This window comes from Pelodiscus sinensis, chromosome 30, assembly GCF_052426305.1.
Source record: "Pelodiscus sinensis isolate ZL-2025 chromosome 30, ASM5242630v1, whole genome shotgun sequence".
Classification (NCBI taxonomy): Eukaryota; Metazoa; Chordata; order Testudines; family Trionychidae; genus Pelodiscus; species Pelodiscus sinensis.
Genome location: NC_143081.1, coordinates 13912688 through 13939976, shown reverse-complemented (window position 1 = coordinate 13939976; position 27289 = coordinate 13912688). Strand labels below are relative to the sequence as shown.

At 47.1% G+C, this 27289-nt stretch overlaps 2 protein-coding genes and 1 long non-coding RNA gene across 3 annotated transcripts; all 3 read right to left on the bottom strand.

The window, feature by feature from the left end:
* Window positions 1-2525: 2525 nt before the first annotated feature.
* LOC142821333 (uncharacterized) lies at window positions 2526-26536 on the bottom strand. Its single transcript, XR_012898143.2, has 5 exons — window positions 26477-26536; window positions 21088-21281; window positions 11233-11348; window positions 10804-10908; window positions 2526-2900 (listed from the first exon to the last, which is right to left on the bottom strand). It is a non-coding gene; the product is annotated as an uncharacterized LOC142821333 (long non-coding RNA).
* LOC102454950 (olfactory receptor 6F1-like) lies at window positions 5460-7190 on the bottom strand. The gene has a single exon (XM_006115836.3). It carries the CDS (start codon window positions 6886-6888, stop codon window positions 5932-5934), a length of 957 nt encoding a protein of 318 aa, XP_006115898.3. The 5' UTR covers window positions 6889-7190; the 3' UTR covers window positions 5460-5931.
* On the bottom strand, window positions 15623-17639 carry LOC102455210 (olfactory receptor 6F1-like). The gene is made up of 2 exons (XM_006115837.5): window positions 16492-17639; window positions 15623-15640 (listed from the first exon to the last, which is right to left on the bottom strand). The coding sequence occupies exons 1-2, from the start codon at window positions 17419-17421 to the stop codon at window positions 15623-15625; spliced, it is 948 nt and encodes a 315-aa protein (XP_006115899.3). The 5' UTR covers window positions 17422-17639.
* Window positions 26537-27289: the final 753 nt, after the last annotated feature.

Here is a 27289-nt window from a genome sequence, read left to right as displayed (position 1 = left end):
CCCAGCCAGGGCTTGGTCAGGCTGGGACTTCAAAACCTGTAGCGATGGAATAGTTTTTCCTAATATCCAACCTAGGTCACTCTGGACCCTAACCTTACACTCCAGCATATCTCCCTCTTCCCCTAGCTTAGTGTCGTTCACCAGTTACTGTATTTGAGTTCTTGCTTCCTAGGGGCTTTTGAAAATCCTGTTAGTTGTTCACTAACTTTAAAAAATGTGCCCCCAAACATGTTGCTGAATAAGAACTTTAATTAAGATGAACTGAACAACACAGGGACTAGTTTCACCAGCTGTTCTAGCCAGTGACTTTTATATCCACAGTAAAGGGGGAGGGAACTAAGAGTGTTGAGGTTGCTCCAAAAATAACGAGTCCAATCTTACATGCCAACCATTTCTTCGGGTGAGAAATTCCATTTGTCTCACTCTGACCCCAATTACATTGCTCTTTACAACAATGTTTCTCAGCCAGTGGTACGAGTACCCTTTGGGGTACTTGAGAGAAGTCTGGGGGGTAAGTCAACACAACTGAAATTTGGAGAAAACTGAATTTTGTTTTAAGTTATACAGCACTTTATTATTTTTGTACTTTTTACACCCAAAAATTTCATCACCTGCCCGGCTACAATTGAGTTGTTCCAAGAAATGTGTTGCAAAGAAAAAAATTGTGTGTCTGAAAACTGTAGGTACTGCGGGTATTTGCAATTTCTTTTTGAAAAAGGGGTATTTTATTTTAAAAAAGGGTGAGAAACACTGCTTTACAACATTAACTTCTAGCAGAGAGACTCCCACCAGACTGCTGAGCGAGCAAGATCAGGATCGTGAGTTCCTATGCCATGTGTCAATGGACTGACTTTGGAGTTGGTCATTGTCCCTTGAAATTCTGCACTGAGCTTCCAGGAGACCTACCCAAGGACTAACAGAATAATGACTCGAAAGCCTCTGCACCCCCTTTCCCAGTCTGCTTGGCGCTTGAGTTTGGAGTTGGAAGCAAAACAATTCAGAGAGTCTCTGCTTAGCTCCCTTTCCCCACCCAGGTGGGACTTGGTGCATGGATCTTTCCGCTCCAAGCCTGCCATGACCAGCATAGAGGCAGAGATCTGGGATCTCCAAGGGATTCTGGAGTGGGGAGCAAGGACAGGAGCCTGTCCTAACCAGTGGTGAAAACGCTGTAAGAGGACAACCAGCCATTTTTCTGCTGCTGCACCCATCTCCAGACCCATCCCGGCCATTCCATCTGCCTGGGAAGATGCCTGGGGAGCAGATGGGGCTAGGGAAGAGCTGTGAATGGAGCAGTTTGGGAAAATGACACTATGGTGTTGATAGCTTATTAGTTAATCTTACTTTTCCCTACCCTGGAGCCTCTGCGACCTTAAGAGCCCCTTGTTGGGGGTCTACTGTTGTGAGCAACTCTTGAGCAGCCTGATGAACTTGCTACACCTAGCAGACTGCTTTTCATAGAATCATTGAACATTAGAACTGGAAGGGACCTCACGAGCTCATCGAGTCCAATCCTCTGCCCTCACGGCAGGACCCAGCACTATCTCAATCATCCCTGACAGGTGTTTGTCCAACCTGCTCTTAAATATCTCCAGTGATTTCACAACCTCCCAGGGCAATTTATTCCAGTGTTTCACCACCCTGACAGTTGGGAAGTTTTCCCTCATGTCCAACCTCAACCTCCCTTGCTGCAGTTTAAGCCCATTGCTTCTCGTCCCTTCTTGTGGTATTTATCCACAAATCATGGCATGGCAGGTATCCGATAAAAGCTTTGGTCATACCTCTGCCAAACCATGGCAATGGCTTTCGTGGTTGACAGTATGGTGGTGTCTGAGAACTAAGACCTGGTTAAGCACACGACTCTCTCTTCCTAGAGATAGCGAGGGAGGTGACATACAGAACTGGCTAAACCAAGAAGTTACTGGAGGAAAGCAGACATTCCTGTAACAAGGAAAAATGTTGGTTGGCAATTCTCAATTATTCCTACCTTTCGCTGTGACAGATGTATCCATGTATGAGCTATTGGTGTATTGATTTGAGGGATAATGGTCCAGTGTCCATCTTCACACTTCTGTCTTTTGTTTTCATCATTCACTGTCCTTATAAAGACCTCTCCATTTTCCTCAAGAGGCTGGTCTGCTTTGCTCTGCATTGCACAAAAATCTTCATTTGCCTTTCTCTGATTAATATAGGTGTCATGCTAATGCCGGATTCTCCACTGAGATTGCCGGTGACCATTAAAATTAATGTCATGAGGGAATTGATTATATTTTGCAATGAACAGCAATCAGCAAGAGTGAAGAGTACAGCTCTCTACCATTACTAAGTATTTCACCCAGTGAAAATTGCACGAAGACCATAGCAGTGGGTGGAATGAATAGATACACTCAACTAGCTGAGATGTAGAGTAGAATTTTCAGCATAGACTGAAATAAGGGCAGCCAAATCTTACCTTCTCTGGGAGTCAGCTCTCATTGAAAATCTGAGTGTATGTGTTGGAAACCAAAAATGTCGACACCATGTAGATTCAAGCAGGAGGGTTTATTACGCACAGCGCTGGCGGAGTGCCACCTTGCCACTAGGGCTCAGTGAACACTGCCAAGTAAGTGATTACAATAGACTATAAAGGAAGCTGATGGGTAGAGGGAAGTTATGGAGCAGGGAGTTCCCAAACCCCTGGATAGATTCTAGCAGCAAGATATTATGAGCCAATAAGCCAAAAGTCTCAAAGGTTACATAGTAACTCCGCCCACAGCTCAGGTTAACACAATTGCTAAACACAAGTATGTGTTCCCACCCCTCCCCCCAAGAAGTGCGAGGCATAGCTACATTCCGACCGGGATGTGTAGGAGTGGTAACGGTGCCTTCCCGATAGGTGATAGGTGTAGTCCATCGATACTTGTCTAGGGATATACAGTGAAAAAAAACAAAACAGAGTGAGATATGCAGTACGCAATTATTTAAGATATCCCATGATAGATTAGCAAGCTGGGCTCGTGCGGGGGGGGGGGGGGGAGGGTGGAGGCGCTAGCTTTAGTTCCTTAGCAACGATTTGTGGTTGGCTTTTTGAGAAGGCAGCTGTTGTTTGTTTCTTAGGAGAATGGCAGACTCTAAGGCCCCTTCCAGAGCTTTGACCTTGCATAGGTGTGTGAAACTTATATGAGAGTTTAATTATGACGCCCTACCTAATGTTATGCTTTTTTGGCTCTCTACTTTAGGAAAAACAGGCAGGGCTGCTTTTTAAGTTCATCCTGCTTTTCCACTGAAATCAAGGCTTCACCTAGGCCAGCTAGGCCTTATGGGTCTTAGGCCAACTGAACAGCAGACCTCTGGAAAGCTTAGCCAGAGACCATAGTTTGGCATTTTACCAGCATATCAATGGGATACTTCTACACTGGGTTAAAAACCTGTTCCTACATTATGTTGATAGGATCACCGACCATTTCTAGAGAAGGACAAAAATAAAATCATAGGATCAAAAAATCACAGGTTTGGAAGAGACCTCATGAGGTCATCGAGTCCAGCCTGCTGCCCAAGGCAGGACCAATCCCAACTCATTCATCCCAACCAGGGCTTTGTCAAGCTGGGACTTCAAAATCTCTAGGGATGGAGATTCCACCCCCTCCCTAGGGAACTCATCCCGGTGCTTCCCCACCCAGCTAGGCTAGGTGTACCCTATAGCTCTTTTTTTAAAAGCTACGCAAATTGTGCTCCACAAATTGCGTGGCTTTTTTCGATTGCTTTTCTGGAAGAGGCTTTTCCACCATCTGGTCCTCTCTAGATGGGGTCAAATGGTGAAAAAGCCTCCTCTTTCGGGGGAGCCCTTATTCCTTGTAGAAAGAGATATACAGGGCTCCCAGAAAGAGCGCTTTTGCTCTTCTGCAAAAAATTAAGCGGAAGAGCAAACGCATTCCTTGGACACAGCAGAGTTTTTCCGGGACACCTCTGGTATTCCGGAAAACCCCCTCAGTCTGCCATGGAGCAGATGGAGAGAGACTGTTCTCAGTGCGGGCAGATGGCAGAACAAGGAGCAATGGGCTCAAGTTGTGGTGAGAGAGGTCCAGGTTGGATCTGAGGAAAAACTATTTCCCTAGGAGAGTGGTGAAGCACTGGGATGGGTTCCCTAGAGAAGTAGTGGAGTCTCCATCCCTAGAGGTGTTTAAGTCTCGGCTTGATGAAGCCCTGGCCGGGTTGACTTAGTTGGGATTGGTCCTGCCTTGGGCAGGGGGCTGGACTTGATGACCTTCTGAGGTCTCTTCCAGCTCTATGGTTCTATGATAAGTCAGAAGACGGTTGCTGCCAATGTCATCCTGATCTGTTCCTCTCCTTCACAGGTCACAATGACACCAAGGCTGGGATGAGCAAGCCAGTAGACATAGGGGTGCTTAGGTTGGGGAGGAGGCTGTTGCCCCAGACCAATGCAAGTTAGCTTTGGATGGGTCAGTGCATCACTGCAAGAGCAACAGAGCTAAAGAATGACCACCTGGGATCTTCCCCTGCTGTCACGAAACAAACACAAGGCGTCCTACCACCAACGTGGCTTCAGTGGACACTTTCCCATTTGTTTCCAGCTCTCCACTTTCGGGGGTAGGGCAAGGCAATACCCCTGAATGGCCATCTCTTCTCCCAGTGAGTCCCGCTGGGAGAATCTTTCCTTTGGCGACAGCGAGCTTTGGGCCTGGTTACCATGTAGGGCCAATGTAGGCTGTGACGCCCAAGTACTGATTGCTCTGAGGATGCCTAGACCTAACCAGCCCATGCTTGTGCTGTTCAATTCTGGGACTTTTTTTTCCACCAGAACAACTTTTGCTGTTCCTTTACATGTGCAGACACAATCAAATGAGATTGTGGGATTGTTTAGTGGGGCTGGTCCTGCTTTGGGCCGGGGGCTGGACTCGATGGCCTCTTGAGGTCTCTTCCAACCCTGGGATTCTACAGTTCTATGATATGGTGGCCCAAGCAGCCATTGTATAGCTGTGTGTCTGTGGTACCGTAAAGCATCTTAGCTCCCGTAATATTTCAGAGGGTGAGAGAGTTTCACCCACTTGAGTCCCATCCGTGATGTTTACTCTCTCAAATCTTCCCAACTTAATCCTTGGACTTTATTATAAAATCATTATACTGTTTGTATTTAGAAAGAGGCAATATCTTGTCTACCCTAATATATTAAAAAACCAACCAAGCAAGCAACCAAAAGCTAGTATTATCGTTAACTAGGCTCACCATCGATTTCTCATTGTGTCCATTTTCTTCCCCGGATCCATTTCCTACAATTCCTAACCACTGATTCATACTCAATGCTATCAACTTTCCCTTTCTTTCATTTGTTATTCATCATTTTATGTTTTAGGTTGTAATAGCTCCCTTCACTTCCCCAGTAACCAGGTCAGTTTTTAACTGGTACAGCCTTCTTGCTTAAGGTTCCATCACATCATTGAACTTACCACTAGTAGAAAAAAAACTTTACTAGAAATATCAGTAGAGGAGACTGAATATGAAAGATGGAATTTCAAAGCAGGTAAGAAAGTTCCAAATCTAACATTTATTGAAATTCAATACATTTTAAGCGATGAAATTCCCATGGGCTGCTTTGAAATGGTACCTTGATCTAGCTCTCTCCAAGGTGAGAGTATAATTTCCTTGGAAATAGTTCAATGAACTGTGAGGTCCTGCTAAGTGATAGGGAAACTTAGCATCTCAGAATCTTTAGCATAAAGCAAGTTGCCTCCTTCCACTTAAGCTTGTCTAGGAGTGAATAGCAGATTGGTATAGCAAGTGAGAAAAACTGTAAAACAAACACACGACACACACTAAGGAAATGTAACATTTGGCTTTGAGAGAGGATGTAGAAGTCTAACAGCGATTGGAAAAAAAAGCAGTTGGCTCTCCTTTGAAAATCTTTGACTTACTCCTCTTCTTCCAATTCTGCTAAATTCATGATGTTTCAAAACCACTTAATAGCCTCCTTAACGTCTTTCCCAAGGCTTCCTTTACCTCTTTGTTTCTTAGCGCATAAATGAAAGGGTTTAATAGTGGAGATACGATCGTGTTAAAGATATTGACTGTTTTGTTCAAGTCCAAGGAATTCTGTGCTGAAGGCTTGACAAACAGAAAAATGGTGGATCCGTACCAGATGGATACAACGACGAGATGGGCTGAGCAGGTGGAAAAGGCCTTTTGCCGGCCTTGGGCTGATGGGATTCTCAAGATGGTGGAGATGATGTAAATGTAGGAGACCACAGTTATCAAACATGAGCCCAGGATAACAATGATTGAGACGATGAACGTGGCCAGCTCAACGAGGTGCGTGTCCGTACAAGAGAGCGCTATCACGGAATCAATGATACAAAGGAAATGATTGATGGCTTTTGGGCCACAGAAAGACAACCTTGATATTAGTGCTGCCAGCAGAGAGACAACCAGGAACCCACCCAGCCAAGAGAAGAAAGCCAGCTGAGCAGAGAAGGTGCTGCTCATGAGGGCGCTGTAACGCAATGGGTAGCATATGGCCAGATAGCGGTCGTAGGCCATGACAGCCAGGAGCAAACATTCTGTGGAACCCAAGAAGAGGAGGAAAAACATCTGCAGGAGGCAGGCAGTGAACGAGATGGTTTGGCTTGTGCCCAACATGACACCAATAGCCTTCGGGACACATGCGGTGATGTACCAGACCTCCAAGACAGAGAGATTGCAGAGGAAGAAATACATAGGAGTGTGGAGTCGTGGATGGATCCTCACTAGGGCGATGATGGACCCGTTCCCTACGATGGTTAGAAAGTACATCACAGCAAACACCACAATAAGAAACATCTGGAAAAACCAAGTGCCGTGAAAGCCCAAAAGGATGAACTCCTGCACACTGGTTTGATTTCTTACTTCTATCCCGGCCATGTTATCTCTCTGTCAAGACACGGAAGAACATAAGGCATTTATACATGTTGAATACACATTTGGGTGCGTGAAAGGGCTGACCCTAGAAGTCTGGTGCTAAGGCTGAGAGAAGAGAAGTGTTTTTTGGGCTTATCCCTTCACTCTCTACCTCCCTGGTCCTTCTCATGTGGATGGAGAACAGCAATACCCGATGTCCAGTGATGCAAGCAATTTAATGTTTATTGGTGTTCACTTCCTGCAAGCAGTAATCCAGTTTGCTATCCTTTTTCCTTTGATTACCCTGCCCCACTCCCCGCCCCTACCTTTTTGTTTATCTGCAATGAATATAGCAATATTTTCAGGTACAGCCTAACCAATCATTCTACTAAAATTCAAATATGCAATCCTAACGTGTTGTATCTTGATCATGGTGTCCAAACCCCAAGTCACTAGCCACATGTGGTTATTTAGCCGGTTGAATGTGGCTCGTTTGCCATATCAGAACTGGTTGGACACCATTCTAACCAATTATATCCCACCACTTTAACTGGTTTACATGCAACAACATTAATTAGAAAGGAGACAGAGACAATCAAAGCAACAATAGAGATGGGGCGTGGTCCCTGGCCAGACAGAAAACTATCCTCCTTAGTTTCAATGACTGGTTTGAAACGTTTGGAATGTATCTTTCTAGCTTAAGAAGGCCTCAGACAGATAGACTCTGATATTGATACTTTGTTCTTATACCCCTGTAACTAGTAAAATAGTAGGAACACACCCAAATTCTTCATGTATAGGCTTTTACAGGCAGGCCTAAATATCTGTGTATCAAGAAAGGAAACTAGGTATTTCTTAACACTGTCCTGCCTTCTTTCCATCTCTACTCCAGAGATGAGATCTCTTCTCATGTCCCTTCTAAGGCCCCTGAAGATGAGGGCTGACAGGTATCATTCCTGTATCAGGCTACGTCTAGACTACAGAGGTTTTGTGGGATAAAAAACTCCACTGTGTCCAGGGAACACGTCTGCTCTTTAATTTTTTTTTTTTTTTTTTTTTTTTTTTGGCGGAAGAGCAGATGTGCTCTTTCAGAATCCCTGTCTTCCTCCTTCCACGAGGAAGAAGGGCTCTTCCAAAAAATGAAGATTTTCCTAAATTTGGCCCAGTGTAGATGGGCCAAATTTCAGAAAAGCCTCTTCCGGAAAAACTATTGGAAAAAAGTATGCAAATTGTGGAGCACAATTTGTGTATTTTTTCCGATAGATCAGTGTAATCTAGACATCACCTCAGTGATAGAGCCCATCCACTCTCCTTTATCCACTCCTGAGAAAGCCACAGGATTTGGCCCATTCATGTCTCACCTTGACAATAATTTTGTTGTCTGCTCAGGACAAATTGGGTGTGTTTTTTTTTCACAAGTCCCATTGACAGTTCTAGGATTTCTACTCTTAAGTTACTTGCATACTTCTGAACTCCAAAGGGACTTAATGTCTGACCTTTTTGGGAAACTTGTTCTCATGCGAGGCGCTAGCTATTCACGTAAATATATCCCAGCTAGTTCAGATACATCCCAAACTAATAAAAGCCGAGCTGGTCTGATGGAACATAAAAATGCTGTGTCTGAGATACTGGGAACAAGGGGAGGTTACAAAGAGGTGTCATGTAATATATAAGGTGGTGTGGAAGTGGTGTGTGTTATTATTTCTTTTAGCCTGTAAATAGCAGAGTACTGCACCTAAACTCTTTGCTTGGCCTTAGGAAAGGCCAAAATTCATGCTGCCGATGGATCATTCTTTGCTAGTAGGCACTCATGTCTTCATGTATTGTAACCACAGAGCCAGGGTGTGTCTCATATCGCCAGGAGGCAACAAACTTGTCTGGGTCCCCAAACCATTTAAGAGTACCATTGGGCTGTCATGAACGAGTAGGCTGCCTTATCAGCTGTCAATTATAACCAAGGACAGAAGTACTGAGCAACCTGGCGAGCTTTACTGGCCAGCATCCCAACGTTATCATGCGACAGCACTCAGTAGTAGTTTTACGGTTTGCTACACCATCTACCATCAGGAAGATGGAGCAGCAAGCAAGCCAGCTGGCAACAGATATATTCTTTACTTGCCTCTGCTCAATTACTGAGCCAGTGAATTGAAGAAGGTAAATTATTAGAAATCCTTGAAACATTTCCTCGAATACTAGGACTCGGAGGGACCTCAAGAGGCCATCAAGTCTCATCCTCTGTTCCCCCGATAGGACCAAGCACCGTCTAGACCATCCCTGACAAGTGTCTGTCCAACCTGCTCTTCAATCTCTCCAGAGATGGAGATTCCACAACCCCCCTAGGCAACTCATTCCAGTGTTTCACCACCCTGACAGTTGGGAAGTTTTCCCTAATGTCCAACCTAAACCTCCCTTGATGCAATTTAAGCCCATTGCTTCTTGTCCCATCCCCAGAGGCCAAGGAGAACAATTTTTCTCCCTCCTCCTTATAACACCTTTTTAGATTCTTGAAATCTGCTATCATGGCCCCTCTCAGTCCCTTTGTTTTCATATAGCTTCCTAGAGCAGGGGGCTGGACTTGATGACCTTCTGAGGTCTCTTCCAGTTCTATGATTCTATGATTCATATCCATTTAAACATTTTAGGTGGCAAATGGCTTCTTGATTACATAGTGATTTGGTTAGTGATGTTAACAAAAATTATTCCCATTAAATAATTTTTTTTGGGGGGGGGGTGTTCCTCAACAAAAGAAATTCAGATTCCAGTAATGGAATCATAGAATGGTAGGGCAAGAAGGGGGCTTCAGGAAGTCAGCTGATCCAGCCTCCTGTACGGTGGGAGGTCAAGGAAACCTCAACCAGGCCTGATGGTAGTTTGTTTAATATCTTTTTAGAAATCTGCAAAGAAGGGGCTTCCGCCATCTCCCTTGGAAAGCTGTTACAAATCTCAACTCTGCTGAGAGTTTGAAAGCTTTTCCCGATACATAACCCGCATCTCCCTGTTCTGCTACCTCCAGCGAACACACAGAACTAGCGATAACTGTCCTCTCTACAGCAGCCTGTACATTTGCAGATTCCTCATCAGCCTTCTTTTCCCAAGACTAAACATGCCCAGTTTTCTAAACCTTTTCTCCTGTTGGCCCCAACACAGTACTCCAATGCAGTCGGTGAAACAATTCACCTCTGCATCTTACACACCACATTCCCGATATGTCCCCCAGAACGATATAAACCTCTTTAGCCACATCATTGTCTTAAACACCTCTAGGGATGGAGATTCCACACCCTCCCTAGGGAACCCATCCCAGTGCTTCCCCACCTGCCTAGGGAAATCCTTTGTCCTGATATCCAACCTAGACCTCCCCCACTGCAACTTGAGACCATTGTTCCTTGTTCTGCCACCTGCCCCCACTGAGAACAGCCTCTCTCCATCCTCTTTGGAACCCCCCTTCAGGAAGTTGAAGGCTGCTCTCAAATCCGCCCTCACTCTTCTCTTCTGCAGACTGAACAAACGCAACTCCTTCAGTCTCTCCTCAAGTCACATGCTCCAGCCCCCTAATCATTTTAGTTGCCCTCCGCTGGACCCTCAAGCGTGTCTACCTCTCCCCCTAGCTTAGTGAGTGACCATAGCTCTTCCTTCTGCCATCTCCCACCACTGAGAACAGCCTCTCTCCATCCTCTTTGCAACCCCCCTTCAGGGAGCTGACGGCTGCTCTCAAATCCCCCCTCACTCTTCCTTTCTGCAGACTGAACAAGCCCAAATCCCTCCGCCTCTCCTCATAGGTCATGTGCTCCAGCCCCCTAATCATTTTTGTTGCCCTCCGCTGGACCCTCTCCAATGCGTCCACATCCTTACTGTAGTGGGGGGCCCAGAACTGGACGCTATACTCCAGATAGTGGTTCTTACGTAACAATAGGTAATTTCCCCTTTAGATATTCTTACCTTCTCATCACTGTTGTAGATGAGCCGCATCCATTCTGATTTAAGTCGTAGTGGTCTCAGACTCCCTTTTCTGTTTCCCTGCCTTTTTTCTTTTCTCTGAAGCATCTGAAGAAGTGAGTTATAGCTCATGAAAGCTTTTGCCCTAAAACGGGTGTGTGCCTTTCAGGTGATACTTTTTGTTTTTGCTGAAACAGGCTCACACAGCGAACCTTCTGAGACCTACTTAATTTTGTTGATCCTACACTTTATGGCATATTACAAAATGGGTAAGATGTACCCATTCTACAGCTTGGCTGACTCCTCAGTCAGGCCAACCTCTGGAAGGGCAGTGGGAATTTTAAGCTGGCTCGCCTTACCAAGAAAGTCAAAATTATTTCACAATTCAGCTACTTTCAGTTACACTTCCAGGTGTATCTGGGTCGAACTTACCAGCTCTGTTGGCAAGATTTGTCAATGAAAACTTCCTTGATTCCCATTCATTTTCTTTCCAGAGCCTTGGCCCAGTGTAAGGTGGTCCATCTTGACTTTCCCCATACTAGATGGATCTAAGATTAAGGAAGATTTTTCACCCAATTTTCATTTCCATGTAGGTCTCTACACATTTTACCCATGTTCTGGCAGCTTAAATTGTGTATGATGATTTTAAATCACTTCTGCTTTAAGGACCCTTTGCCGTGTTGGTAGAGTGTGAAGCATTGTCTGTGTAAATGGAATCTACTACTTGAAAACCAGAGATCTGGTCTGTTTGAATCTCTTTCTAACACCATCCAGCTGTCTTTCTCCCACCTACCGTAATAATGCACTGCAGCTCAAATTAGCTATTTTATATTCCTCCCTCGCTTCCCCATCCCCGGGGATGTCTGATCAGAAGAGAATTTGCAGACGTCCCTAGAGGGAAGAACGCATTCTGCTAATACAACCTTAAAGACTAGCCCTCTTATTATGGCCTAGTAATAAGCCAGAATTGTTCACCTTTACAGTACCACCAGACTCCTTGTTATTTTGGCTGAAACAGACACACCCGGCGACCCCTCTAAAATGGGACATTCTGCTAAGTCCAGTTTGTCTCCTGCTTAAAGCACCAGTACTAGCCGCTACAAAACCGGCACACGAATGCTGCCTTTTCCAAAGGCATCCCCCCTTTTTGTTCTTTAGTATCTCCCCAAAGTCCCTCCCTTCGCCTTGTTTTCCCCAATCCATGAAATATTGACAAGAGTCATTGTTTTGCCACCAAGTGCTCATAAAAGAAGTCACATTAATGATCTGAGGAAGTGGGTCTGGCCCACGAAAGCTCATCATCTAATAAACCATCTTGTTAGTCTTTAAAGTGCTACATTGTCCTGCATTTTGCTTCAACTACCCCAGACTAACACGGCTACATTTCTATCACTATTTCACATTAATGAGTGATAAGTACAATGGGGTTGACAGCCACCGTGAGCCCCAATCTGGGGGGGAAGCTCCGTGTCCTGGAAGGAGCAGACCCTTGAGTGGAAGGGGCGGAGCTAAGGGAAGCCAGCCCTCTGCACCACCCAGACCATAGCATGCCCCTCCTCACCGCCTTCAGAGCCACGCAGAGCGCCCAATGTGGCACTCCGGTGGCAATTCAAAGGGGCCCAGAGCTCCAGTGCCCCCTTGAGTCTCTGGGTCCCAGGGAACCTGTCTCCTATGCCCCCCTCTTGGCAGGTCTGGTTATGGGTAAGGAACTGCCTGTACTTGATTACAATCCATTAGCACCTGATCTAGTCTCTACTTACTGGTATAGTTTGAACCTCTCTAGTCTGGCACCCTCACAACCCAGTTGGTGCCGAACCTGAGAATTTGCCAGACCATGGGAGGTCAGTATTGTCTAGCAGCATCACCAACACTTCCACTGCTTACTGGGCTCTAAGAAGACACTGAGGGGTACATTAGAGCCAAATCACAGCACAGAGCACTGAGAGCCAGGCCTGGGGGCTGAAAACAAACTTTATGGGATCGTGGGAAACTTGGCCACACCCGTGATCAGTGGGCATCCGGTGAACTCAAACCATGCCGGACCACAGGTGTTGCCGGACTAGAGAGGTTCAACCTGTACTCAGCTACACAGCGCTCCTGTAACAGGACAAAGCACCACTTCATAAATTTGTAGATTCTAAGGCCAGACGATGTGATCATGTCATCTGATCTCCTATCTAGCACAGACCAGACAATGTCCCCCAAATAATTCCTGGAGTTGATCATCAATAAAAAACATCCAATTGTTTTTTTCAGTGGCTGCTGACAAAGAATCCACCACAGCTGAATACGTTTTTTTTTTTTAAAGCTGAATTAAACACATTGTAAAAATTAACCACTTGTTTCCAGGCCGAATTTGTCTCGCTTCAACTTCCAGCCGTTGGATCGCATTAGACGTTTCTCTGCTTGATTGAAAAGCCGATTATAAATATTTCTACTGTTTGTGGGAACTCAGAGACTTTGACCAATTCACCCTTCTCCTTGAGCTCCTTGAGTATAACACCATAGGGCAAGTTCTTCAACCCTTTTGTAATTTCTTCAGGCTCTTCCCTTAACCCTATTGTGCTGGGGTGAGGATTTTATTCCCCTTGTTATGTTGCATGTCCATTCTATTGTAACCCAATGTGTGTGCCTCAGTTTCCCAGCCCACTGCACTGATACCTAGATGGGGATGGGAATTTTGGGTGTGACTCACTGAGGGACGCTACCCCAGCCCCACAATGGCTGAGACCCTGCCCTCCATCGCTAGCCAGACATGACTCCCAGCCAGCAGGGAGTTCACAAGGACACAGCGTAGAACAGACTTGTCAGCACAGGAACTGGGAACAGCCCAGCTTGGGGGGAGGGGGCCCAGAGCCAGGATCCTGAGATCCTCTCCCTGTACTCCATGCCAGCTGAGACATACCGACATGCCTAGCCATCTGGTCCTAGCCCTTTTTCCTGGCATTTGTTCTGCTTCTCTTGCAAAAAACATGTTAACTGGTCGCAAGGTTCATACTTCCCCAGCCAATCATGTTAATCTATATGCCTGATTATTGGTCTGTATCATTAGTTCAATCCATTTGCCTGGTTCTGCAGTCAGACGTAATAACCTGGAATTTCCAGCATCTCCTCTCAACCTTTTTTGAAAAATCAGTTTCCATTAGCTACTCACCAGGTGTGTGGTACAGAGGCCAATTCAAGCTACCGGCTACAGAACACAGTCAGTAGGTTTCCAGTCTCATATCTATGGGTATGTCTACACTGCCACCCTCGTTCGAACTAGGGTGCCTAATATAGTCATTTGAACTTGCAAATGAAGCCCAGGATTTAAATATCCCAGGCTTCATTTGCATGTTCCCGAGCACCGCCATTTTTAAATGCCCGGTAGCTCGAACTACCTGCCCGCAGCTACTCACAGCATGGGCTAGGTAGTTCGAATTAAAGCTCCTAATTTGAACTACCGTTACTCCTCCTCATACCCTCTGAACTCTTGGGGTAATCCCAGCGGGCTCCGGTTAATTTAGACATTTCTCTGCAGAATTCTTCCCCTGACACCTCCATCCTGGCCAGACCTCAGACGCCCTTGAAATCCATTCAACTTTTATGTAGTCACATTCAATGGGCTTTGGGTCATTCATTCCCACAGGTTCCTTTGCAGTGCCAGCTTGAACGTTGGTCTGACCTGTGTTCTCAGCACTGCTGTGTGTCTTGGTCTTTCCCCTGTGGTTTGCCTGGTGGTCTAGAGTTAGCCACAACAAAGAATTTTGCAGCTTATTGGCTCAGCAGATCTCAGTGTGACTCCTAAAGAGAGACCCCATGCTCGGTTCAGCATCAAAGTCTGGGCCGGTTTTATTATCAGCAAAGCCTAACATTGCTACAGATTTGCTCACATGCGCGTGGGACAAGATTTTGACTGAATAGTCAAAACAATGTCCTCTAAGCCAATACAAAGTTACCCCTCCCATCTCTCCTACCTTTGTACAGCACACCAATAAGGTTACATACAACATTCCATGTCTTCTCTAGTTTGAAAAAAAAATCCATTCTTCTCTCATCCCATCCTTTTCTTTGCTGGTGGCCTGCATGTTCCTCCGCAGTGTGTTTATGGGATGAGGTACGAGTGAATAAGGAAATGTTATTTACTTTTTCCCATAATATAAGAACTAGGGGCCACCAAATGAAATTAATGGGCAGCAGGTTTAAAACAAATAAAAGAAAGTTCTTCTTCACACAGTGCACAGTCAACCTGTGGAACTCCTTGCCTGAGGAGATTTGAAGGCTAGGACTATAACAGGGTTTAAAAGAGAACTAGATACATTCATGTAGGTTAAGTCCATTAATAGCTGTTAGCGTGGATGAGTAAGGAATGGTGTCCCCAGCCTCTGTAAGAGGGTGGAGATGGATGGCAAGAGAGAGATCGTTTGATCATTACCTGTTTGGTTCACTCCCTATGGGGCACCTGGCATTGGCTACTGCTGGCAGACAGGTTACTGGGTTGGATGGACCTTTGGTCTGACCCATTATGGCCAATCTTATGTTGGTACCAGCAGCATCTTCTAAGGTCAGGACTGGATTTATTTAGCTAGCTGCTTTCTGGCACAGCCGTCTTTGGTTTGTATTGTTACCCATGATTAGAGCCACTGTAAAGACTACAACAGCCAATGGGAGTTGGGAACCTAAATCCCTTCGGCATAGACTGATTAAGGAGGGTTCTGTCCATACAGATCCCGGTAGGGGACATTCAAACTGATCATCTTACAATGTTCAGCATGAAAAACATTTTCGTCTCTCACTTCGTCATTTGTGAGGGAGTGTCAGGATATTATAAATCACAGAGGGGTCACATGTCAGTCTGTATCTGGAAAAACAACGAGGAATCTTGGGGCATCTTAAAGACTTAGGGTATGTCTACACTAGCCCCCTAGTTCGAACTAGGAAGGCTAATGAAGGCATTTGAAATTGCAAATCAAGCGTGGGATTTAAATATCCCGGGCTTTATTTGCATCTCCCCAGCTGGTTGCCATTTTTGAAATGTACAAGTCCTGACTAACTGCCCGCGTCTACACACGGCAGGGACCCAGTAGTTCGACTTAAAGCCCCTAAATTGAACTGTCATTCCAGGAGGAATAACAGGTAGTTCAAACTCGGGCTTTAATTTGAACTACCGGGTCCATGCCATGTATAGACATGGGCAGTTAGTCCGGATTTTGTACATTTCAAAAATGGCGACCGGCTGGGAAGATGCAAATCAAGCGCGGGATATTTAAATCCCAGGCTTGATTTGCAACTTTGAATGCCTACATTATCCTCCCTAGTTCGAACTAAGGGGCTAGTGTAGATATACCCTAACAGACTTTTGTGGATAAAAAACACGTCCTCTGATGCACCTGACAAAATGAGTTTTTGCCCACAAAAGCTTATGCCCAACTAAATCGTCTAATCTCTACGATGTCAAGGGATCTTAATATAGTGGTGGGAAACCATCCAGTAAAGCTACCGCCACATCCTGCAAGGAAGGTTTTGGGTAGTTAGTAGCAATTTCGAAATGTAAGGACTTGGCTGTCTTTTGAAAATGTATGACTTCTTCCTTCCCTCTCTTATTCAACTATATGCATTACTTTTAGGACAATGCAATTAACATTTTGGTTGTCTTGTTGACATTTCTACTAGACCCAAGGTGTTTGAAAATCCACTAAACATCCCCCTTACTGTCTTTCTCACAGCTTCCTTCACCTCTTTATTTCTGAGCGTGTAAATGAAAGGGTTCAACAGCGGAGTTACCATCGTGTTAAAGACGTTGATAATTTTATTCACATCCAGTGAATTCTGTGCCGAAGGCTTGACGTACAGAAATATGCCAGAGCCGTACCAGAGCGTCACAACAGTGAGGTGGGCCGAGCAGGTGGAAAAGGCCTTTTGCCGGCCTTGGGCTGAGGGGATTCTCAAGATGGTGGAGATGATGAAAACGTAGGAGACCACGGTTATTGTGCATGAGACCGTGACCACAATGAATGAGTCGATGAAGGTGGCCAACTCAACGAGGCGCGTGTTGGTGCAGGCGAGTGCGATCCAGGAACCTATGTCACAAATGAAATGATTGATGATGTTAGGGCCACAGAAAGACAACCTGGATGAGAGAGCTGCCAGCAGAGAGACAGCCAGGAACCCGCCCAGCCAAGAGGCCAGAGCCAGCTGAGCAGAGAAGGTGCTGCTCATGAGGGCGCTGTAACGCAATGGTTGACATATGGCCAGATAGCGGTCGTAGGCCATGGCGGCCAGGAGCAAACATTCTGTGGCACCCAAGGAGAGGAGGAAAAACAACTGTAGGAGGCAGGCAGTGAACGAGATGGTTTGGCTTGTGCCCAGCACGACAGCAATGGCTTTGGGGACACAAGCGGTGGTGTACCAGCTCTCCAGGAAGGAGAGATTGCAAAGGAAAAAGTACATGGGGGTGTGCAGGTGTGGGTGGGTCTGCACTAGGGCGATGATGGATGTGTTCCCTATGATGGTCAGGATGTACATCACACAGAACAGCGCCGCCAGGGACATCTGGAAGGACCAAGCACCGGGAAAGCCCAGTAGAACGAATTCTTGCACACTGGTTTGGTTTCTCCCATCTGTCCCAGCCACGCTGCCCATCTGTCAACACATGAGAGATCATAAGGCACTGAAGCATGTTGAACAACTGTTTGGCGATGGAAAATTGCTGATGTTACAATCTGTTAAATGGAGAGGAGACGAGAGGAACTGGGTGCGACTGACCACTGTCCTTCCTACCTCTCTTCCCAATTCCACAAAGAGAACTCCACTCATCTTTCTTCTAGCGTCTAAGTGGTGCACGAGGCATGGCTGATCTCTGATACCTTCTCTCTCTGTACGATCTAGCGCTTCACTCCCACTCCACCCAGCTCTGAGAAACCCTCAGGACTTGGCTTCTTCTGTTCTTAGCTCACCTTGGAAGGTGTGCAGGGGAAAGAGGGTGGGGATGTACCGTTCTCACGGTAGCAGTTCTAATTTTACCCCTACACTTTCTGACCCCTATCAGGCAGGTCTTCTTGCCAAGTGATACCTCCAAAGAGGATGAAGAAAGGCTGTTCACACTAGTGATGGATGGCAGAACAAGGAGCGATGGTCTCAAGCTACAGTGAGAGAGGTCTAGGTTGGATATTAGGAAAAGCTATTTCCCTAGGAGGGTGGGGAAGTACTGGAATGAATTACCTAGGGAGGTGGTGGAATCTCCATCCTTAGAGGTTTTTAGTGGGTTGATTTAGTTGGGATTGGTCCTGCCATGGTCAGGGGGCTGGACTTCATGACTCCTGAGGTCTCTTCCAGCTCTATGATTCTATGATTCTTTGATCTTCCATTTCTTTTAGGCATCCTTTTTGCTAGCAAGCATCTCTTTGAGACCCTTGCTTATCGAGCATGGCCTGCATCCCATCCCTAGGAATGTTTCACTCTTCCTGAGGAGTCATGGAGGTAAAGTGATTTGTCCAAATCCGAGACACTATTGGGCAGAGACTATCCAAGCAGTGTTACAGGCTGGGGACCAACTGGCTAGGCAGCAGATCAGCAGAAAAGGCCCTGGGGATTACAGTGGATGAGAAGCTGGAGATGAGTCAACAGGGCGCCCTTGTAGCCTAAAAGGCTGATAGTATATTAAGTTGTATTAGGAGGCGCATTGCCAGCAAATCCAGAGAAGTAATTAGTCCCCTTTATTTGGCACTGGTGAGGCCACATCATGAGTATTGTGTCTAGTTCTGGGGCCCCCACTAAGGAAAGGATGTGGATGCGTTGGAGAGTCCAGTGGAAGACACTGAAAATGATTCGGGTGCCGGAGCACATGACATACGAGCAGAGGCTGAGGGATTTGGGCTTGTTTAGTCTGCAGAAGAGAAGAGTGAGGGGGGGATTTGAGAGCAGCCTTCAACTTCCTGTAGGGGGGTTCCCAAGAGGCTGGAGAGAGGCTGTTCCAAGTGGTGGCAGATGGCAGAACGAGGAGCGATGGTCTCAAGTTGCAGTGGGGGACGTCTAGGTTGGATATTAGGAAAAACGATTTCCCTAGGCGGGTGGGAAAGCACTGGGATGGGTTCCCTAGGGAGGGGGCGGACTCTCCATCCCTCGAGGTATTTAAGTCCTTGCTTGACCAAGCCCTGTCTAGAATGATTGAATTGGGGTTGGTCCTGCTTTGGGCAGGGATTGGACTCGATGATTCCTGAGGTCTCTGCCCACCCTGGGATTCTATAGAATCATAGAATCATAGAACCATAGAGCTGGAAGAGACCTCAGAAGGTCATCAAGTCCAGCCCCCTGCTCTAGGCAGGACCAAGCCCAACTCAATCATCCAAGCCAGGGCTTTGTCAAGCCGAGTCTTAAACACCTCTAGGGATGGAGACTCCACTACTTCCCTAGGCTATGTCTAGACTGCAGGCTTCTTTCAAAAGATGCTCTTTCGAAAGCATCTTTCGAAAGAGCATCTTTCGAAAGATCGCGTCTAGACTGCAGGTGGATCTTTCGAAAGAAAAATCCGCTTTTTCGAAAGAGAGCACCCAGCGAGTCTGGATGCTCTCTTTCGAAGACGGCCTCTTTACATTGAAGAACGCCTTCCTTCGAAAGAGGAACTTTCGAAGGAAGACGTTCTTCCTCGTGAAACGAGGTTTACCGCCATCGAAAGAAAAGCCGCGTTCTTTCGAAATAATTTCGAAAGAACGCGGCTTGAGTCTGGACGCAGGGGAAGTTTTTTCGGGAAAAGGCTACTTTTCCCGAAAAAACCCCTGAGTCTGGACACGGCCCTAGGGAACCCATTCCAGTGTTTTACCCCTCTCCTAGTGAAACAGTTTTTTCTAATATCCAACCTGGACCTCTCCCACCGCAACTTGAAACCATTGCTCCTCGTTCTGCATCTGTCACTACTGAGAACAGCCTCTCTCCATCCTCTTTGGAACCTCCCTTCAGGAAGTTGAAGGCTGCTCTCAAATCCCCCCTCACTCTTCTCTTCTGCAGACTAAACAGACCCAAGTCCCTCAGCCTCTCCTCATCAGTCATATGCTCCAGCCCCCTAATCATTTTGGTTGCCCTCCGCTGGACCCTCTCCAATGCATCCACATCCTTTTTGTAGTGGGGAGTCTGGAACTGGACACAATACTCCAGATATGGCCTCACCAGAGCTGAATAAAAAGGAATAATGACATCTCTGTATCCGCTGGCAATGCTCCTCCTAATGCAACCTAATATGCTATTAGCATATTTTATCATAAATCAAGTCCCTTGTGTTATAGCAGGATTCCACTCGATAAGCCCTCCCCGTTTGACAATAACCCATTCATAACTACATTTGAGGTGTGATCATTTAAACTTTGGTGCACCCACCAGGTTATAATTTCATCTAGACCACATTTAACTAATTTGTGTCAAAGTCTTAATTACAGCAAGACTTACAGCTTCCCACTATTCACTAGACCAATAATCCTTTCAAACAAGGGTTATTCAAATAAAGGTTTTGTTTTAAAGAACATTTTTAGCTAAGTAAAAATAACATTTCATTAAAATTAAAAAAATGTCGTCATGAAAGTTTTGATGTATGCTAAATATTTTTAAAATTTTGTGTAACTATTAGAATGTATAAAAGTGATTGTGTTCAGAAGACAATAGATTATAATGAATATTATTTTGTTGAGCTCCTCCTATGCAACAAAAAGCATTGAACAAGAAAGGGGAGTTATATTCTTTCTTCCAGTACACCGAGCTGACTGTGCAGTAAGGCAAACCGTGAGAATGGAAGAACGGATTTCCCTAACACTAACCATGCTCATATCACCAAGGAAGGCAAAGCAATTACTCACACAACAATTACTATCCGTTACTATTCCAGGCGTGCCTGGCTGGTGGAAGTAATTTACCGGCTCTTCTGATGAAGCTAGTCAATATAAACCCCCTTCATTCCCAACCTTTTTCACTTCAGAAGACACGCAACAGCCTTGGCCGGTGATAAATGATAAGTTGCAGGATGGTATCTCTTGCTTTTCCCAAACCTAGATCTGTATAAATTACACCATTTTTTTTACCTGATTCTCCTTTCTAGGAAGGTCACTTTACAACACAGTGTCAAGGGTCCTTAAAGTCCGTGTGATTATTCTAAGTCACTTCCACTTTATGAACCTCTTCCCCTACTCAACTGATACGATGCTTTGTCCATACAAAAGAGACACTGTCACTTGACAACCAAAAGGCTCCAGCAAAGTCTGTATCTTTCTACATCAGTTAGAATCGCTTTCCCCCACCACCACGCTGTCTTTACCCGCTACCTACCTTGCTTATTGAAAGGCAGCTGAAAAGGATCACAGGAGGAGAACTATTTTGTACTCTCCCCTCTGCTCCTCATCACCCTGGAGACATCTGAACTCAGCAGAATTTCCCAGACTTCCCTGGAGTGTGTAACATCCTGCTAGTCTGTTCCATCTCTTAATTGTTGGAACAATTTACTTGTTGGGAAAAAAACACATCTGTTGCAAAAAAAAAAAAAAAAAAGCAAACATGATTCTGGGATGCATTAAGAGGAGTGTTGTGAGCAAGACCCAAGAAGTCATTCTTCTGCTCTACTCTGCAGTGATTAGGCCTCAGTTGGAGACTTGTGTCCAGTTCTGGCCATCACATTTCAAGAAAGATATGGAGAAACTGGAGAAGGTCCAGAAAAGAGCAACAAACATGATTAAAAGGTCTAGAGAACATGACCTATGAGGGAAGACTGAAAACATTCAGGGCCATCTGGCTGTGCCCACGGAAGCTCATGATACCATCTACATGTTTTGTTAGTCTTTAAAGTGCTACCAAACTATTTGTTGTTTTCTAAGTTTTTCCCGTTACAGTCTAACTCGGCTACCCCCTGAAACTTTTGAAAACACTGGGTTTGTTTAATTTGGAACAGAGAAGACTAAGAGAGAGGCAGAGGGATTTGGGCTTGTTTAATCTGCAGAAGAGAAGAGTGAGGGGGGATTTGAGAGCAGCCTTCAACTTCTTGAAGGGGGGTTCCAAAGAGGCTGGAGAGAGGCTGTTCTCAGTGGTGGCAGATGGCAGAACAAGGAGCAATGGGCTCAAGTTGTGGTGGGGGAGGTCCAGGTTGGATATTAGGAAAAACTGTTGCCCTAGGAGGGTGGGGAAGCCCTGGGCTGGGTTCCCTAGGGAGGGGGTGGAATCTCCATCCCTAGAGGTTTTTAAGTCCTGGCTTGACAAAGCTCTGTCTGGGATGATTGAATTGGGTTGGTCCTGCTTTTAGCAGGGGGTTGGATTTGATGCCTCATGAGGTCTCTTCCAACCTTGTGATTCTATGAGAGGACATAACAGTTTTCAAGTACCTGAAAATGGAGTTAAAAGCAGGAGGGAGAAAAATTGTTCTCCTTCACCTCTGAGGATAGGACAAGAAGCAATGGGATTAAACTGCAGCAAGAAAGGTTAGACGCTGGAATAAGTTGCCCAGGGGTTGTGGAATTTCCATCCCTGGAGATATTTTAGAGCAGGTTGGACAGACACCTGTTAGTGATGGTGCTTGGTGCAGACTCCCACCATCAGAAATCATGAGGTGGATGTCACTAGCGGGCTGGTGGGGGGGTGAAGTTACAGTTATAGCTGGTTTCACACGAGCATGGAGAACAGCCACAGTGACACCCCCGATGACTGTGTGTGGGGTGTAGAAATGCTTCCTTTTGTTAACTGCAAACCTGTTCATGTCAGGGGGTGCCCTTGGTTCCTGTGTGATGGGGAGGATGAGATAACAATCCACGGTTCACATTCTCCACACCAATCAGGGGTTTCTAGGCCTCTGTCCTGTGCCCCCTTGTTGTCTCTTTGCCACGCTGAACCATTGCCGTGTTTTCTGTCTCTCCTTGTAGAGACGCTGTGGTCGGGGATTCAGCCCCATGTGCCACTTACTGCCCCAAACAGGGGCTGGACAGTAGGAGATGAGTCATTCAGCGATCGGCTGCTTTGTTCAATCCCTCTGATCCATCCAGCACCGGCCACCGTCAGCAGACAGGACCCTGGGCTGGAGGGACTGTTTGTGTGAGCCAGTGCGGCCGTTCTCGTGTTCTCAGGAAGGTCAGGGTGGGCGTGTTTCACAGCCATGGACTTTAACGTCCATTTTAACACACAGCCTGATTTCAGGCCACCGTGGGCTGCTCCCTCTGACTCTGGGCTGCCAATCTCACAGACCCGGCAGCTGGGTGGCTGTAACGCTCTGCTAAGGGCAGCCGGGACCAGAGCTGTCTGCATCCCCTGTGGCTGCTCAGAGACGTGGCAAGGACCCGTCTGTCCGTGGTGCATGAGGGACTTGACTTGAAGGGGGCAGATGTTTCTATAGGTCTGGTCACCGCTGTCCACCTGATCATTACAGCTGGAAATGGGAATTTCATGGACTCTCGTTTAGCATTACAAGAATTAACTACATACACACTCCTCGCTTCGTTAAGGGCTCGTTAAAACCATCCCTGTGAGCAACCCACTTACTAAAACCAAATCTCTCCAGTGAGACTGTGTAGGGATTGACCCAAAGGCACTCACAGGTCGTTAGAACGTCTCCTGCCTTAGTCGGCGCTCTGAGGAGAGTCGTGCTCTGCTGAGAGCCGGGCCTGGCCAGGGAGCCGACAAACCTCGCCAGCAATTAAGGGTCGGTGTCAGAAGCAAAGTTGCGGGTGGTTTGGAGGGTCCCGTAGGACGCCGCTAGCAGGGAGCGTTGCTGGGAGATGCAGGGGATTGAGCGGGGGCAGGCCCAGGGGGGCTGATTAGAGAGGAGAGTCAGAGGCGCTGAGTGGAGTTAGGCCGGGGAAGGGACCGGTTGGTTTCTGTGGCCAGTTGCCCTGCTCTGGGCAATGACGGGGGTCGCGCTGCTCTAGGCAGCTCCTGGGATAGGTGGTTCCTTCGCTCCACATCCCAGTGAGGGAGGGGACACGAGCGGAGCAGGGAGGCTGGGACAGCGATGTGCAAACACACCGGAGGGTCCAGCCGCAGGGAAAGAGGCAGCATGCAGCGCGTGGGCCTCAGTGACAGATCAGCCAACATGCCTGGATTGTGCCAGGCTTTGCTGTGTTGCCCACAGCCCCCAGTTCTGCCTTCAGGCCTGCCCCACAGTCCCCCCCCCCCCAGCCTTCCTGCTCTGCCAGTGCTTGGGAGTCCATGGGGCAGCTGGTGACTCTGCCCCACTTTGGTACTTTATGAAATAGATTTGCAAGCCAGGCTGGTCGCTGCTAACCAGCGGCGCTGAAATGGGGGCGACTGGTCTGCCCACTTGGTGCCATAGAAAACCCTACCCCCTCCCTTCCTCTTCCCCCGAGGCCCCACCACGAGCCCAGTGGGGGGCTGGGCAGGGGGATCTGCACAGACCCCACCTGCCATCTGCCCATGGTGCGGCTCCATCCCCCACCCGGTCCCTCCATCCCCAACCTCGGAGCCTCACCGCAGCCATGGAAAGGGGTCAGCACACAGCTGTGGGGGATAGCCATGGAGCCACGGCCCCTCCACCTGCCCCAGGCTGGCGCCCTGGGGGGCAGGAGCGTGGACAAGGGGCAGTTTCTGTCCATCCAGCTCTCTTTTGTTCTTCTGGCACCTCGGTGCATCCTGTATCACATTGCTGGGGTGGCTTGGATTTCAGGGAGCGGGGGCACAATGGCACCGCGTCGGATTGTAGCAGGCCTAGAACAATCATACGGATTCCCCTCATCACACCGGACATTTCAGGCCGGGGCTCTGGGAGCAACTCCCGGCCTGGTCTGGTAACGCGCCCGTCTGGCCTGGTCCGGACCGCTGGACCCTCCAGACGTATTTCCCTGAGTGCAACTTGGCATAAGTGAGCAGGGCTGTTTGAATGTAAGAATGGCCAGGCTGGGCCAGACCCCAACGGTCCATCCAGCCCAGTGTCCTGTCTGCCCACAGTGGCCAATGCCAGGTGCCCCAGAGGGAGTGAACAGAACAGGGAATCCTCAGGCAATCCCTCCCCTCTCGCCCATTCCCAGCCTTTGATAAACAGAGGATAAGGACACCATCCCTGGCCATCCTGGACCGAACCTGCATCTTCACTCCTTCTAGCAGTCGTCCAAATTTCACCCTCTTACTTTCTTATTCTCTCTCACACGCACAACATCTGGGTTCATGTTGTCCAGCATGAGGTCATCAGGACACACAAATTCATAAACACACACATGCACATTCAGCCCAGGCCAAGGCCTTCAACGAGGGACAGCAGGATATGTTTATTGTCAAATGTTCCATTCGGTCCCCAGTCTGTAACAATATTTGGGATTTTTCCATCCCAAGTGCAGGACTCTACACTTGTCCTTGTTGAACCTCCTCAGATTTCTTTTGGCCCAGTCCCTCTAATTTGTCCAGGTCACTCTGCACCCTATCCCTGCCCTCCAGCGTATCTACCTCTCCCCCTAGCTTAGTGTCATCCACAAACTTGCTGAGGGTGCAATCCATCCCCTCATCCCCTTAAGAAGCCTGGAAATGTAAGAACATAAGAACATAAGAATAGCCATACTGGGTCAGACCAAAGGTCCATCTAACCCAGTAGCCTGTCTGCTGACAGTGGCCAGTGCTGGGTGCCCCAGAGAGGGTGGACCAAAGACAATGATCAAGTGATTTATCTTGTGTCATACATCTCCAGCCTCTGGCTAATAGCCTTTTATGGACCTAAACTCCGTGAATTTATCTAGCTTCTCTTTAAACTCTGTTATAGTTCAAGCCTTCAGAGCCTCATCTGGCAAGGAGTTCCACAGGTTGACTATGCGCTGTGTGAAGAAGAACTTTCACTTATTAGTTTTAAACCTGCTAACCCATATAAACAAATCGTTATAATGCACTTTCTAGAGCCGTGGTGTCCAATATATTGGCCACTAGCAACATGTAGCTATGTGGCCAGTTGAGTGTGGCTAGTTAACTATTGGGTCAGTTGAGTGTCACTATTTTGCTATAGCAGTAGCCATTATGGTGGCTACTGCTTCAGAACTGGTTGGTCACCACTGTTCTAGAGTCTACAGTTAACTTTAAGGGAGCAGGGAGGATAAATGACTTTATTCTGCCATGCAGATTAGAGATTCTCTTAATCAATTTCATGTCTGAGATCACATTTCTCCCATGTAGACCCCACAGGGGCAGAACAAATATCAGTGAGCCCCCATTTACATTCAAGGCATGTGAGATACACAGAGGGTAAGGTGATTCATCAGGTCCATGCCACAGCCATGAACGGAATCAGTACCCTAGGGCTGGCAGAGATCTCAGGAGTCATCGAGTCCAGCCCCCCTGCCCAAGGCAGGACCAACCCCAACTCAATCATCCCAGCCAGGGCTTTGTCAAGCCAGGACTTAAACACCTCTAGGGATGGAGATTCCACCCCCTCCCTAGGGAACCCATCCCAGCACTTCCCCACCCTCCTAGGGAAAGAGTTTTTCTTAATATCCAAGCTAGACCTCCCCCACAGCAAATTGAGACCATTGTTCCTTGTTCTGCCATCTACCACCCCTGAGAATAGCCCCCCTCCACCCTCTTTGCAACTCCCTTTCAGGTAGTTGAAGGCTGCTATCTCAAACCCCCTCTCCGTTCATCGGCCATCAGCACTGTCTAGTTTCTTCATTACTGAGCATAAAAAGTTGGCTGGGGGTGTAACACGGAGTGAGCACTCTAGAAATACACACCCATCATTGATACTCACAAGTTCAGGTGCAAAACTGAGACACAGCTACAACTAGGACAGTCATGTCCAGCAAATCACAACTTTTTATAGACACCTTACAAGACATACCTTACAATACGCATCATAATGATCTCATAACCCTGTCACAATCATTTAGCTATGATGTATCTGGCAGACAGAGTCCCAGGGACATCAGCAGACGTCTGGCTTCAAGAAAGCCACGGTAACTAATTGAGGTAGATGCTAACACAGGTTGAACCTTTCTAATCCAGCACAATCTGGTCTCGACACATCCATAGTCAAGCATTAGTTTAATTAACCAGATATCCACTGAGAATGGGTGTGGCCACATTTCCTGCGGCCCTATAAAGTTTGTTTACAGCCACCACTCTTGGCTCTCAGTGTTCTGTGCTTTTATTTAGCTCTGATTGACCTCTCAATGTCTTCTCAGAGCCTAGTAACCAGTGGAAAAATTGGTAATGCTGCTAGATTTGCTTCCCGTGGGCTTAAACTGCAGCAAGGGAGGTTGAGGTTGGACATGAGGAAAAACTTCCTGCCTGTCAGGGTGGTGAAACACTGGAATAAATTGCCCAGGGAGGTTGTGGTATCTCCATCTCTGGAGATATCGAAGAGCAGGTTGGACAGACACCTGGCAGGTGCCAGGGATGGTCTAGACAGTGTTTGGTCCTGCCGGGAGGGCAGGGAATTGATGGCCTCTTGAGGTCCCTTCCAGTTCTAGTGTTCTGTGATTCAACATGTAACCCACAGCCAAGTCCCCCACCTTGCTCCTTGCGGGCCAGAGAGAACAGCACCCTCCAGAAACACCCTCCC

What these genes read in the sequence shown, in the direction of transcription:
- LOC102454950 (XM_006115836.3), bottom strand. Translation starts at nt 6,888, where the DNA reads ATGGCCGGGATAGAAGTAAGAAATCAAACCAGTGTGCAGGAGTTCATC.
- LOC102455210 (XM_006115837.5), bottom strand. Translation starts at nt 17,421, where the DNA reads ATGGGCAGCGTGGCTGGGACAGATGGGAGAAACCAAACCAGTGTGCAA.